At 41.8% G+C, this 15,437-nt stretch overlaps 1 protein-coding gene across 1 annotated transcript; it reads left to right on the forward strand.

Annotated features, from left to right (window-relative positions):
- The first annotated feature begins 8,562 nt into the window (after positions 1–8,562).
- LOC113757180 lies at positions 8,563–10,377 on the forward strand. Its single transcript, XM_027300590.1, has one exon. It carries the CDS (start codon positions 8,563–8,565, stop codon positions 10,375–10,377), a length of 1,815 nt encoding a protein of 604 aa, XP_027156391.1.
- The last annotated feature ends 5,060 nt before the right edge of the window (positions 10,378–15,437 follow it).

The following is a 15,437-nucleotide window of genomic DNA, read 5'->3' on the forward strand; positions in this document are numbered from 1 at the left end:
GCCGGGAACTAGGAAAAGAGGGGAGCTGAGTAGAAAGCTTCGGGGGGGGTTCTGCTAGGAAAAGACATCGAGAAAGCAACAAACAACTAAACAGGAAGAGAAGTAGTAGAAAATCTGAAGGGCAATCGCAAAAAAGAAAGATGAAACTTTTCCCACCTTCGTTGGGCTTGCGCTGAGGTTCATTGTTGCTCTATCCAGGCGTTGTTTCTGCTACGATTCGGGGGAGTGAAGGTAACCCTTTCTTTCCACTTTCCCGCATTTACATATACTCAGATTTATATCCTACGCTGATTGGGGTTTTTGGTTTCATGGTTTTGTTTTGTTGTGCCTTCGGTGCTTTCTTTTTCATACGTTGTTGGTGCAGATCTTTGCCTTATCTCCTTGCATCTGGGTTTTGGTGTTAGCATGGATCATTGTGACTTTTTTTTTGTGTAGAAATTACCTCATGTTTCTTGTAGTTAGCAACAAACCCATTCCATCGGTAAAAAGTTTCGTAAACAAAAATCTGGTTTTTGCAAGCTGTTTCTCCAACCCAGATTTTCGTACTTCTGGGTGTTTGGTGTGTGGAAGTCTTTCTATAGTATATGATGAATCCATGAAGCTTGCGTTTGATGTTGATGGCTGATCTTTGTGTGTTTGAATAAACAAATCCAGAAAATGGCGGAAAACTTTGGGCAATTCTGTTCGATGTTTCTTTATTGCCATTTGTGTGCGGTAGTATATGCCTGCTGTTTTCCTTTCCATTTTATTCTTAGTACCTTGTTTGTTGTCTTGGTTAGCCTTTAGAGTGTTTTTAGAAGCCCTGAGTTAGGGGGTCAGTAGATGCTTATGCCACCTTGCACTGTTGCCGAACTTCGATTGGGGGGGGGGTAGGTGAATCCGTATCTTTGCCTTGTTGCATTTTATGTTTCAAAAGCCTACTAGATCTTTCCTCCCTACATTTGTTTTAAGTCTTGGCGTTTTTTGTGTTTAAATGGCTGGGGTGTGTTTGAGTTATTTGCATGAATATTATTTTTGGTCGAATGAGCAAGAAGTTGCAAAACAGTCTTTCGGTTGCAAAAGCTCCTTCTTTGCATGAAATTTACATGAATTTCTTCTAAGATTTGTCTTGATTAAAAGGTGTTTAGACATGTTTAAAGTAGAGTTATTTCAAAGTTTTGGTTTGCCCGTTGTTTGATGGTAATCTCATGCATTTGCTGGCTGCAATTTGATAGCAGCAATCTGCGGCACAACAGTAGGCTGTGACATGGCATCCGTTTGTTGCAGCAATACTGTCAAACGCATTGTCTTAATGGATTAAAATCTGAGTTCGCTTGATTTTGGGGGGTTTGTTTGCTACTTTTGAGTTGTGTAGTGCGCAAAAAGGAGTTGAAGTGTTTCTTTGAAAAATGTTTTTTCTCTCACGGCTGGTGTTCTCCTGATTTTTTTCTTTGCGCATTCCGGTCTCAGTGATCTTGTTGGCTAATATGGAGTAGTTCATTTTATCCTTTTGATGTGAGTCTTGGTTGTTCATGTTAGAAGAATCCGTGGGGTAGTCTTGTTGTTTTGAGTTTGTTGTTTGGAGTTTAAGAAAGCAATTTGGTAAGCTGCAAATTTTGCAGCAAAGAAAACATTGCAGAAGCTGAAGATTTCCGTAGCATGCATGCAAGACTTCCCAGAAATTGCATGTTTCAACCCCAGATTTTAGCTTAATGTTACTTAGGCCCATAAGATTGGAAAATTTCCTCAATTTTATCCCTTTTACATGATAGTTTGCCTTGATATGTTTCCATATGAATCGTGGACAGACTTCAATGGATTTCTTTTTAGGATGATGTAATGAAAGTTTAATAATTTGGAAGAATTTATAGTCTTGGTTTCCCTTTGATCTATTTTTGTCGTTTAATCCTAATAAATAATCTCCCTTTCTTCTTTTTTGTGATTTTGGCATTTGATTGTGATGGGTTCCACCTTAAACCATTAAATTTAGTGTTCCATTTTAGACTCTTGAGTTCTTTTTTTATTTGGGATCGTGTTAGCTTACACTTGGATGGTTTATTCCGTGTTTAATTTTCGTGTCGTGTTTAATGTACACTTTTGTGATTCATTTTTGTTTCATGTAATTCATTGCCAATTAAAGTGGTACCTTAACCTTTTTATTGTTTTGAAGCCATTTTTCCTTCATTTACTTACCATTGCGAGGGAGGTATAACTTCTTTTATCTTTTTTGTCTCCCTTATGTGATCCAACATGCTAAGTGAGAATTGCATGACTACTTTGCTTTCCTTGCCTTTCCTTAATTCCCTTCATTTATTTCATTTACTATTGCTTTTATTAAGTTATTCTTTTATGGGGTATGTGTACACCTCTTGGCTTGTAATAGATAGGGTTTAGAGAGCATTTTTATTCACTTTTCCCCTTCCCCATTTGTTTTAGTTAGCCAATGTAATAGGTTCATTAGCTTGATTGTTTGCTTTTGTTGCTACGTGTTAATTTGCTTTATTAGGCTCTTGCATTTAGTCGAGCATGCTAAGTGTTATGTGCTACGTGTTTATAGGTTATTGGCATGTCTACTTGCTTGCTATAGTCGTAGATGAATGTGATGGATGAATGCGTCACCGTGGCTAGTCCAACGCTGGCCATGGTCTTTTCCCTCGAGCTCTCGCAAGTCCAAGGCTTGTGAGAGAATTCTAGAAAAGGGCTAGTCCAATGCTAGACCCAATAGGCCGTCCCCTCTCGTTAAGTACATACTTGCATGTTTCACTTCATTTCATACATTTTTCCTAGTTTTCTAGCATTTGTCATGTTCCTCCAATCCTTTCCCCTTCATTTTAGGTTTTTGCATCCTCATGCTAGTTATAGGGTACATTTGCTTGAGAGTCCCCTTTCGGTAAGGGAAACGAGCGAGTGTGGCTGCAAAATAGCCTTAGCACGGTAGTTCTTCCTTCTAATCAAAGGGAAAATCAAAATCATGAAGTTAGAAGTCATTCCCGTACCCGACTTGATGCACTCCTCTAGGTTCATGCACCTCCATTTTACCATATCACTTTTTCATTTTTTTATCTACATTTTCTCACTACTTATATTTTTCTCACTCCACATGCCATGTTCACACACTTCTCTTATTTCCCTATCACTTATTTATTTTCTACCTCACAAATTGCACCCAATTGCACTTATATGCATTTACTACTATTTATACCATATTTTCATCCACTTGCACACAAACACCTTCATTTTCTCAATTGGCACACATGCACTTTTCTTACATTTGCATACATTGCACTTTTCTTACATTTGCACACATTGCACTTTTCTTACATTTGCATACTTGCACTTACATTTGTATTTCTATCTTATTTTGCATTCCTCTTACATTTTTCACACTTGCACTCATATTTGGGTCTTCATTTGCATTAGCCGTGACCTCTATGAGAATTTTCCTTATTGGCCATCACAACTCATGTGATTGGGACCAAAAAGCCTCATAAGAAACATTTTAGATTTAGGATTGCATTTTTTTCGTATCCATTAGTCGTATCCAACATGCAAAACATACTTTGGGTAGAAAAATTGGGAAAAAAAGGGCTAAGTCACGCAACTAGCTTTGGCTAGGGTAAGGGAGTGCCTTGGGCTTTGCCTTTGCCTTCTCCCTTATCAAATGTGACCCCCGATCCCTTTCTTTGATTACGTAGACCTAAAAGTTCTTTAAAAAGGGTTTGTTTGCTTTTCTTTTCAAAAATCATTTTTGGGTGACTTGGTACACCCTAACTCTATACCAAGTGGCGACTCCATTTTCCATTCAAAAACCCTTTTTGAACTTTGTTTGGCCAAACCGTCGCATTTCACAATCCCACGGCCTTTTATTTTCATTTTCACACACGTTCACATACATATCCCACACATTACTTTCACATCTTCAAAAAGTGGGGCGCGACAGTTGGCGACTCCACTAGGGATTTCCTAAGTGGGTCCAAGCATTTGATTTAGCTATTCTTTTCCTTTTTTCTACCCTTTTTATGCATAGCATTTGGATATTAGGGTTGCATTTTCCATTTTAGGACTTTTTGCCTCGCGCGCGTATCAAACTACTCCTTCACTCACGTATGTATGATTGGTTATTTGGATGTATGTTGTACTTGTTTTATCTCACGCTTTGCATTGCATTTGGGTGGGGGACATACCCTAGAGCCTCGCGTTGGTTCTTGATCCCTCCCCTCCAAACGAGCACTAGCATACGTGCATACGCTTTAATTTTTCACCCCTCATTTATTTTCCTTTTAGTGGCTTGTCACGCCACTCCACCCTATTAGGATTTTAGGTGACTCACTTGGACTTGCGATCGCGACACGATGTGTGCGTAGCATGATCCGAGGGGTCACTCAATCTTCCATTTTAAGCTTTGGGTTCATAGCCTTTAGCTTTTAGTCGAAGGTTGAGGATTTTTGATAGATTCACTCATGACATGTAGCCGTGACACGATGTGTGCGTAGCAATGTCTGGGGAATCGCTCGAGCCACCGACAAAGAACCTTGGGATTGATGACCCTTGGTTTCCAAGTCTGAAGGCTCGGGGACCTAAAACCTATCGAGTCTAGATACATTAGTGAGCCAATACCTCATGCATCCATGATAGCTTGCCTAGGGTAGAGTCTGCCTTGCCTTATTAGGGACACTATTCACGATAGGAGGGGTCCAACCCTTTTTTTCCCTCCTATCGCTTTATTTCTTTGTACTGATTGCTTTATCTCGTTGCTACAATGTGTTATGTGTATTTATCTGGCTGAATTAACTTTTCTTGGTTTTGTGTCTCCATTGCATTCACAAACCCTAGCAAATAAGAGGTCTGGCATGACCTTCTTTTAGAACTTACCCTTGTAGATAGGCTATTGCACGTTTAAAGATTTTGGTACATTGCATTCGTAGATTAATAATGCTATATCATTTTAGGCTTACCCTGGCAAATAAAGGGTCCCTTAGGTCATATCTCATTTCAAACTGCAAGTTCTATCGCTTTAATAAACTGGCATCATGCATAAACCCTAGAAGGGGAATGCCATTTAGGGGATCCCGCTATTAGGATTGAACTCACCTTGATTGTTCCCATGGGTACATAACCCTTCAAGGGATTGCATGTTTAAATTCTTGCCAACCGGAGAATGGGACTCATAGGTAAGGTAATTGACAACCCGCCTCTTCCATTGTTAGATGGAGTGCCCCCGTCGAATCTACCAGTTGTTGGTACCGTCGGCCGAGATTCAAAGATGGCCTGCCCTTATGCTATCTAGCGAATTACATCAAGTAGCTCAATATTTAGGGCCAATTGGAGACCTTAAGGAGATCAAGCCCAATGGCTATCTAGTAGAGGCATTAGTACATCTGTGGGATCCGGAATGTTCGGCTTTTAGGGTAGGCAATAAGCACATGACAGTGACACTTGAGGAAATAGCCGGCCTCTTCAATTTACCTTTGCATGGAACCGCTTTGATTTTCCCATACGTTTCAGACAAGATAGAATTTTGCAAGATCATAGGATTGAGGGAGGCTGTATTGCGAGGGTCGGATCAGGGAGTCCCCGTGAACACTTTGTTTGAGCATTTTGCACTGCGAAATGGGTTCGAGAGATATAGGGAGGATTTTTCATTCACATCCAAGGATGTTTGGGAAGGCAAAAGGCCAGTGGTGTATGCAATAGTTATGGCGGGAGTTTATTTCTTCCCGAGAAGAGATCAGAAAATAGCTTTCAAGGTAGCAAAGGTTATACAAGACCTCTTTTCAGGAATCCGAAGTAAACAATGCACCATAATCCCGACCATCCTTGCGGATATTTTTCTAGCTTGTACCAACTGCCAGAAAGGGGAAAAGTTCTTCTACGGGGCTAATATAGTTCTGCACATCTGGGCCCTAGAACATTTTAAGAAACGAGCGTCCGTTCCGAAAAGTTTGCCAGTAGCTGGGTATAACTGGGTAATCACGTACCATAAGCGAGTCAACGAAGGGGGTCTGCCGAACGATGCGGTTGAATGTGTCAAATACTTAGAGATGTTGCCAGATCAAGACATTAGGTGGGTGTTAGACTGGACGATTTGCCTTAGGCGGATACTCCGCACTAAAGTGTCAGATTTTGTTCTCCTATTGGGTACCCAAGGAATCGCCGCATACACTCCAAAGAGGTTCCTCAGACAGTTAGGACGCACACAAGAAGTGCCGCCTGTGGTTGATATGAGTAAGCTTACCGTCGTTTTCAGTAAAGGAATGTGCCCAAACGAGCTCCCTATGAAAGACCAGATTATCGAGGCATGGGTGACACTGTCGGATGACGAGAGATTTCAATACATCCCGGAACTCAAGCAAAAGGGTTTGACCACTACACAATACGAAGACTGGGTAAGAAGATCCGCTGCGCAAGAAATTCAAGATGAGCCATCTGAGGAGGTGAAAAGGTTGAAAGCCATTGTCGAGGCAAAGGATAAGGAAATTCTACAATTAAGTAAGTCTGTCGAAGCATATAAAGGGATAGCAGAGCAACACAAGCAATTGTACGAAAATGAACGAGGAAAGCGTCAAGAGCTGAAAAGGAAATGCGGAGAATTATATGATCAAGCTGAACGTGTTAGAATTCCATATGCTAGAGAAACCAGGGACTCTGTATTAGATAGGCTTAGAAGTTTTGGCAATCTTGTACGGAATCGTCTTCATGACATGATGTAAATATTGGCAAGTTTATCAATGAAAGCGATTTTTCTTTTGCACTCATTTGGAATTGTTGTCAAAAACAGGTTTGTGTTACGGGTCCCATTTCGAAGGTGTTGCATCATGCTAGGCCTACCCTTGGCACAAAAAGGGCCCCCCGATAGGACATGCATCCGAATTTTTGGAACATCTACTAACTCTTGTCTTTTTCTTTTTCTTTGTTTTTTGGAATAAGTTGCATGAAACTAGTAACGATTTGGTTTATCTAAAGATGTCTTTTGCATCCGTCAGGTAAGTTTCCAAAATAGCTTCTTCGGGAAAGCGCCCTTATTACGCGATATTCCGAAATTAAAGCCCAAAGGAATCGTGTACAATCATGAAGTACTCGAGCCAGAAGTCGTCTGATAAGACCGCTGCAACTACCCAGCCGGAAGCCGCAAGTCCCGGGGTTCAGTTGACTGAATTACTTACCAAATTTGGGGAAATGGCATCTGAAATGGCAGCCCAAAAGAAGTTGATCGACGAGCTCATTAGTAGCGGAGTGCAGCCCGAGCCTCCGCCCGTCAAACAACCGGAATCCGAACCATTTGTCATTCCTCCAATTCAAACCGCTTTTGAGGGAGTTTTCAACCCGCAGTATACTTACACTCAAAATCTTCCATTCTATCCTCCCTATGGGCAAGGATTTCAGCCTCAAGGTGGTCAAGGTGGTCCAAACATGCCTCCGGATCCACAAGCTTTTTATCAGACTACTGCAGAGCCTGTTGTGCCGGAGCACACTGTTCAAACCAAGCCAGAAATGGGAGAGTCGTCTGCCCCGGTTGATACAAAGCTACTTAAGCGGTTGGATCGTTTCGATGAGTTCATCAGGAAAAGCCAAGGTTTAAGCAAGCAAGGGGTGTTAGACTATGATGATCTGTGCCTGTTTCCAAATGTGCAGCTGCCCGTGGGATTCAAGACCCCGAAGTTCAATAAATATGATGGTACGGGCAACCCGAAGACACACTTGCATTTGTTTGCCAACAAGTTGGGCAGACCGGTGGATGACGAAAACTTGCCATTAAGGTTATTTCCAGAGAGTCTAGAAGGAGACGCCCTCGATTGGTATTCAAACTTAAAGCCAAAGGAGGTGAAGACTTGGCTTGATCTATCCAACGCCTTCATCAGACAATATGAGTATAACTGTGAGCTAGCACCGACCCGAACTACTTTGGAAGGCACGAAGAGGCGACCATCTGAAGATCATAAGACATACGCCAAAAGATAGAGAAAGATAGCTGCCAAGGTTGAGCCTCCGATGACCGAAGATGAAATTATTCGCACTTTCATAAAGACGCATGATCCTCCATACTTCGAAGAAATCTTCCGTATGACCGGGTGTTCATTTGCTGCGATTGTAAATAAACTCGAAGAGTATGATGATTTTGTGAGAGCCGGAAAAATTGTTAACATCTCTGCCCTAAAATCACAGGTAGAAGCTTTGCAAGGGCAAGGAAGCAGTGGAAAGAAGCCGCAGTTTAAAAAGAAAGAGGGGGATGCAACTTTTATCTGGGACCAGAACCCTTCACCCAAACCCCGATACCAACACAATCCAACCTACCAACCACATTACCCTTATTATTCAAACCCGCACCATGTATATACTACCAATATCCATCACCCTCGACCTCGCCCAAGTTATCCTAACCCACCTTTAGCCCCTTTTCAAATCTCTCAACCAAATCCACCCCAAAACCGACCTCGCCCTCCATATAACCCATGATTTCCTCCCCCAAATAGACCTGTTTACAGCCATCCTCAACCTCCTGAACCTTACAACCGACCCCCTAACCATACATTTACCAATTCAGGCAGGCCTCTAGACCAATTGAAGGCCGCCGGGAAAATTGGTATGGTACCCCCTCCTACCTATCCATATGGCATGCCCGCTTGGTATAACCCACAAGCTGTCTGTGCTTATCATTCAGGGGCACCCGGACATTCGACTGTTGATTGCAAGGCTCTTAAGCATAGAATTCAAGATATGATTGAAGCCAGAGAGATTGTAATTAGGAAAAAGGAGGCACAAGGGACGAATATAAATAGGAACCCCTTGCCTGAACACGCTAATACCATTGGGGTCATTCTGGACGACGCAGAGTATGAGGAGCAAGTCCAGAAATTGGCAAGGGAAGCTGAGGTGTTTGGGGTCACAGACCAACCATTTATAATGGAGGTGCCATTTGAGGAGGATAAAAGACCTTTTATTTTGGATCTCACTCTAGCTGAGAGCAAGGCTTTGGAGCCAGTGGTCATCGAATTCCCAGAGCAGGAGCCTGTTTTGAGTTTGCAGCGAGTGCCGTGGAACTACGATGAACCTGTCATACAAATTGGAGAAAAGTCAATTGCCAAAGAAGAGGTGTCAGTGGTCACCAGATCTGGGAGGATTGCAAGTCCGTTTGGAGCTACCGTTCCGATTCAAGTAAATAACCCCGAGCTGCCTGCTAAACCAACAGTTACTGAGAAGGAAGCCTTGGATTTTCTTAAAAGGCTCCAAAGAAGTGAATATATTGTAGTCGAGAAGCTAAGCAAGTCGCCCGCCCAAATATCCATGTTGGATCTGCTCTTTTCTTCGGATATGCATAGGGATGCGTTGCTCGAAATGCTGACCAAAGCTCAAATCCCTAAGGACATTTCGGTTGCTAATTTCTCACATGTGGTTGGGAGTGTGTTATTTACAAAACAAATTACTTTCTCTGATGATGAATTACCGGCAAAAGGCATTGGACATAACAAGGCTCTGTACATAGCTGTGAGTTGCAACGGGAAAATTTTGCCAAAGGTGTTGATTGACAATGGATCTGCGCTTAATATCTGCCCTTGGAGTACCTTGGAAAAGCTAGGGTTGCAAGATATCAAGCTGAGGCCCTCAGGGACCATAGTTAGAGGTTTTGATGGAGCACGAAGGGAACCTATAGGAGAAGTGGATTTAGTCATCGAGATGGGGCCCGCACAGTTTCAGATAGCTTGCCAAGTCATGCATTTTCCTAGTGTTTATAATGTTTTGGTTGGAAGGCCGTGGATTCATAAGTCCGGAGCTGTGCCTTCTTCATTGCATCAATTGTTGAAATTCATAGTAAATGACAAATTGATAACTATCTTTGCCGAGGAGGATTGCCTCGTGATTGCTGATTCTGGGTCCAAAGAAGATGGTAGCCGAAGCGCCATAGTAACCCCTCATAGCACAGCTGATATCGTCTCCGTAAGTTGGATAACAAAAGAGGAACGAGCTTTGTCAAAGGCCAGTGTCATGATGGCTAAGGAAATGATCCGCGGAGGATATGAGTTTGATAAAGGGCTGGGACGTGATCTGCAAGGAATTCTGAAGCCAGTGAAAATTGTGGAGAAAAAGGATTCATTCGGTTTGGGTTTCCGACCAACCGCTAGAGACATCAAAGAAATGAAGGAATGCAAGAGAGCAGAGAAAGAAGGCAGGCCAAGGGCCCTTGATATTCCACCACTGCATTATACTTTTCCACGACCGACCGAGGTGATCACATCAGAGATTAACCCAGTTGACGGAATCGAAACTAGTTTGGCCCAATTGTTCGTTGGGGCGACATTTGAAGACAGTTTCCCAGCTGAGGCCGAGTTTCCCGACGTCCCTGAAGGATCCATTTCCAATTGGACAGCCGAGTTTCTGCCCATTCGGAAGGAGTTTCGGTAAACTTAAAGGGGTTTGTCATTCATACGAATTCCTGAAAATACTTCTGCATCTGTAAATAGCTAATGAAAGCATCTTTACCTTTGACTAAAGTTTGCACGTGAAAATATTGTTAAGTTTTCATTTCATTCCCGCTTGTTTTTTGGTTTTTCGCTTTCAATCAAAGGGTTTATGAAAATGCACAAGTTGTTCTTGTCATGTTGTTTTGTTTATATTTCTGTCATATTGCTTGTTCATTTGTTTGTTGTATATTTGTTTGCTTATTATCCCACATTCGTTAATTCTTTCAGATGGCCAAAAATAAAACCATTTGACCCTTTGGATATCACTATTCTGGAATTCAATAATGGCAATCTCTATATCACTCACGACTTGGAGGTCTGGGAATCCGAGCTCCAAAGCGAGAGTGATAATGAGGAGGTATTCGATTCTTTTGCAAAGGATTTTGAACAATATGAGGAGAAACCAAAACCGAACCTGGAAGAAACAGAAAAGGTTAACATTGGCACTAAAGATGAAGTTAAGGAGGTGCAAATTAGTATTCATTTGAATGAGAGGCAGAAAAAGGAGATGCTTGAATTCTTGACTGTGTTCCAGGATGTATTTGCATGGTCCTATGATGATATGACTGGTATTTCAACTGATGTGGTAGTGCATAAGTTGCCCACAGACCCTACTTTTCCACCCGTAAAACAAAAATCCCGAAAATTCAAACCAGATATGAGCCTCAAAATAAAAGAGCAAATCGAAAAACAACTCAAAACCAACATTATCATTGTTTCCCATTACCCTATTTGGCTTTCGAATCCAGTCCCTGTTCCAAAAAAGAATGGAGAGGTACGAGTTTGTGTTGATTACAGAGACCTCAATAAGGCCAGTCCTAAAGATGATTTTCCTCTGCCAAATATTCACATTCTCCTGGACAATACCGCTGGGCATGAGATTGAATCTTTTTGTGATTGTTTCGCTGGATACCACCAGATTTTGATGGCAGAAGAGGATAGGGAGAAGACTGCTTTTATCACCCCTTGGGGCACGTTTTGCTACCGAGTGATGCCATTTGGTCTAAAGAATGCCGGAGCTACGTATCAAAGGACCATGACCACCCTGTTTCATGATATGATCCACCGGGAGATGGAGGTCTACGTGGATGACATCATAATCAAGTCTAAAAGAGCAGAGAACCATTTGGTTGATTTGAAGAAGCTGTTCGAAAGGTTGCGAAAGTACAATTTGAAGCTAAATCCTGCGAAATGCGCCTTTGGGGCACCAGCTGGTAAATTGTTGGGCTTCATTATTAGTAAGAGAGGCATAGAGATAGATCCAGCAAAAATTAAGGCAATTCGAGATATGCCAGTGCCGAAAACTCAGAAAGACGTGAAAAGTTTCTTAGGAAAGATCAATTTTATTGGGAGATTCATTGCCCAGTTGACTGCCACATGCGAGCCGTTGTTCAAATTGTTGAGAAAGAATGTGCCTTTGTACTGGAGTGAAGAATGCCAACAAGCTTTTGATAAAATCAAGGACTATTTGTTACATCCGCCAGTCTTGGTGCCACCCAAGCCAGGTCGACCATTAATCATGTACCTATCTGTGCTTGAAGAAGCAGTTGGTTGTGTCCTCGGGCAGCATGATGACTCTGGAAGGAAGGAGCAAGCCATTTACTATCTAAGCAAGAAGTTCACGCAGTATGAGGCTAATTATTCATTCATTGAGAAAAGCTGCTGTACATTGGCCTGGGCTGCTCAAAAGCTGAGACACTACCTGTTGAGCCATACCACTTATCTTATTTCCCGATCTGATCCTTTGAAGTATCTCTTGGAGAAGCCGATGCTAACTGGACGTCTGGCTAAATGGCAGATAATTCTCTCAGAGTTCGATATTGTTTTCACTTCACAGAAGGCCGTCAAGGGGCAAGCTATAGCTGATCATTTGGCAGAAAATCCAAGGGATGATGATTATCAACCACTTCATACTTATTTCCCTGATGAGAAAGTCTTATTTGTAGGCGCCACGGACGATATAAGTGAGCAAAGCCCTGAATGGAGGCTTTTCTTCGATGGAGCTTCGAATTCTCTCGGAGCTGGAATTGGAGCTGTTTTGGTTTCACCCGAAGGGAAGCACTACCCTGCCGCTTCCAAATTGCAATTTGCTTGTACAAACAACATGGCTGAATATGAAGCCTGCATTTTTTGTCTCAAAATTGCTTTAGAAATGGAAATCAAAGAGTTGATAGCTTTCAGTGATTCAGATTTGCTCGTGCACCAAACCTTGAAGCAGTGGATAACCAAGGATTCAAAAATTTTGCCCTACCATAGTAGTTTGCTCACTCTGGCAAAGCAATTTCAAAATTTGGAGTTCAGACATCTCCCGCGAGCCCGAAACGCATTTGCTGATGCTTTGGCCACCTTAGCCTCTATGATCCAGTATCCAGATGAATTGAGGATCGAACCAATTCAGATTCAACTTCAAGACAAGCCTGCCCACTGTTGGGTTGTAGACAAGTCCTCTGACAATATTCCTTGGTATAATGATATTAAGGAGTTTCTCAAAACTGGGTCTTACCCTCTGTATGCTAGTACAAAGGACAAGAGTTTTCTGCGTAGAATGGCTTCAAATTTTTTCTTAAGTGGAGAAGTTTTGTATAAACGAACCTCAGATTTGAACCTGTTAAGGTGCATTGATGAAGACGAAGCTCAATATATGATGAAAGAAGTGCATAGTGGCGTTTGTGGACCTCACATGAATGGCCATTTGCTAGCAAAGAAAATCATGAGAACCGGATACTTCTGGTTTACTATGGAGCGTGACTGTATAGATTTTGTCCGGAGATGTATAAAATGTCAAATGCACGGTGACGTTATACACGCTCCGCCCATTGAATTGCATAGTATATCGCCCCATGGCCCTGTTCAATGTGGGGTATGGACGTGATTGGTACAATTGATCCGCCCGCCTCGAATGGACATCGATTTATATTGGTGGCAATTGAGTACTTTACCAAATGGGTTGAAGCGGAGTCATTCAAACATGTAACGAAGAAGGTAGTTGCCAATTTCTTGAGAGATCACATCATCTGTCGCTTTGGGGTACCCGAAACGCTTATTACAGACAATGCCAAGAATCTGAACAATGACATGGTAGATGGACTATGTGAGCAGTTCAAGATCAAACACCGCAACTCTGCCATTTATAGGCCTCAGATGAATGGAGCTGTAGAAGCCGCAAACAAGAATTTGAAGAAGATTATCCGCAAAATGACTGAAAGGCATCGCGATTGGCATGAAAAGTTGCCTTATGCATTAATGGCGTATCGGACTTCTATCCGGACATCGACTGGGGCAACGCCATATTCACTCATGTATGGAATGGAAGCTGTATTACCAGCTGAAGTTGAAATTCCTTCGCTACAAATCCTCATGGAAGCTAAATTAGAGGAGGCTGATTGGATAAAGCAGCGCCATGAGCAATTGACTTTGATCGATGAAAAGCGGTTCAATGCTATCTGTCATGGTCAATGCTACCAGAAACGTGTGGCCCGGGCTTACAACAAAAAAGGTCCATCGGCGTGCATTCGAAGAAGGTGACAAAGTACTAAAGCGAATTTTGCCAATGCAAGATGAGGCTAAAGGCAAATTTGCTCCAAATTGGCAAAGGCCGTTCATTGTCCAAAAGGCATTACCTGGCGGAGCACTTATTTTGGCAGAAATGGATGGACGAACATTCCCTCAACCCATCAACTCAGACATGTGCAAGAAGTTTTTCATTTGATCATGCAAATTTTCTTTAGAAATTCATGCAAACGGCGAAATGCAAGTCAGGCCATCTTCTTTTACACTTAAAACATTTTATCTCTACTTGTCCCCTTTGAGCCATCAGAATTGACAAACTTTCGCTTGATAACCCCTGAGAATTGCAAACCCCACACTGGGGCAAATTTATTTTGAAAGAGAGATGATCAAAAAGAAAAGAGAACCCCACACTGGGGCAAATTTAGTTTTTAAAGAAAAATGCAAAAGTGAGGAAAATGCAATGAAGAAAATGCAAAGAGAGAAAATCCGATCAAACTGGGGCAAATTTTCCTCGATTTCGTTCAAAATCGGAAACGATTTCAAAATAGTGCAATCTCAAGTTATTTCACACCTCGCCTCAAAATTTGCTTTCAGGCCTCAACTTTTCTTGAAAAACACCCCACCTGACCTCATTACAAAGCCCAAAGTCCTGGCTTTCATCATTTGTTGTATTTCTATTAGAAAATTTGTTAATCAACTGGCAAGTGATGTCCGTAATGCCTTCGCCTAATCTTACAAGGGAAGTGCATTTTACTGATGCCAGAAATCTTTAACTCATATTTCTGACTCGATCATGGTCGAGATATTTCATTGTTCTTTAGGTGAAAACCCGAAAGGGCGCCTCGGAAAAAAGAAAAAAAGAAAAGAAAAGAGAAAAAAAGAGAAAAAAAGAAATAAAAAAAAGAAGAAAGAAAAGGAAAAAAAAAACAAACAAAAAGGGTGGGGGCAACCTTGGTGAAAACCCGAAAGGGCGCCAAGGCAGGTTTTCTCAACAGACGAGCACGAGAAGGAACAGCTGGTGACCTGGTTCATTTAGACTTTTCCTCACGTTTGTGATACTTCTGCCAGTATCGAATTCCGAAGCAAATACATCCAAAGTCTTGAATATGATATTCGTTGGCCAAATTTGTATTTTTCTTTACGAATATTCTTTTGCAAAATGTATCTTTATAAACCTCTTGGTTTCTCTCGATTATTTGCGTTCGACTGTTTGTGGTTGTCTGCATTCTTTTGCATGCTCATCTTTGCCTGACATAGGAAATCATCTTGCATATATCATTGATTTTTTTTATATGACAAATTTTCATGCATCATTCTTTCGCCATTGGATTCAAATGGATGATAAACCCTAGGGTTTGTGCAAGGATAAGGGATTCAATCATCTATGAAAGTGGGTAAAAGCGCAACAAAGCTGCTACATCGATTTGGTGACGTGGTAAATACGTATTTTATCAGTCTCAGAAAATTGAAAGGTTGCAAAATTACAAGTTC

The sequence above is a fragment of the Coffea eugenioides genome, unplaced genomic scaffold, assembly GCF_003713205.1.
Source record: "Coffea eugenioides isolate CCC68of unplaced genomic scaffold, Ceug_1.0 ScVebR1_2815;HRSCAF=3914, whole genome shotgun sequence".
Taxonomy (NCBI): Eukaryota; Viridiplantae; Streptophyta; class Magnoliopsida; order Gentianales; family Rubiaceae; genus Coffea; species Coffea eugenioides.

Excerpts from the sequence above, each read along its gene's own strand:
- LOC113757180 (XM_027300590.1), top strand. The coding sequence starts at position 8,563 with ATGGTACCCCCTCCTACCTATCCATATGGCATGCCCGCTTGGTATAAC.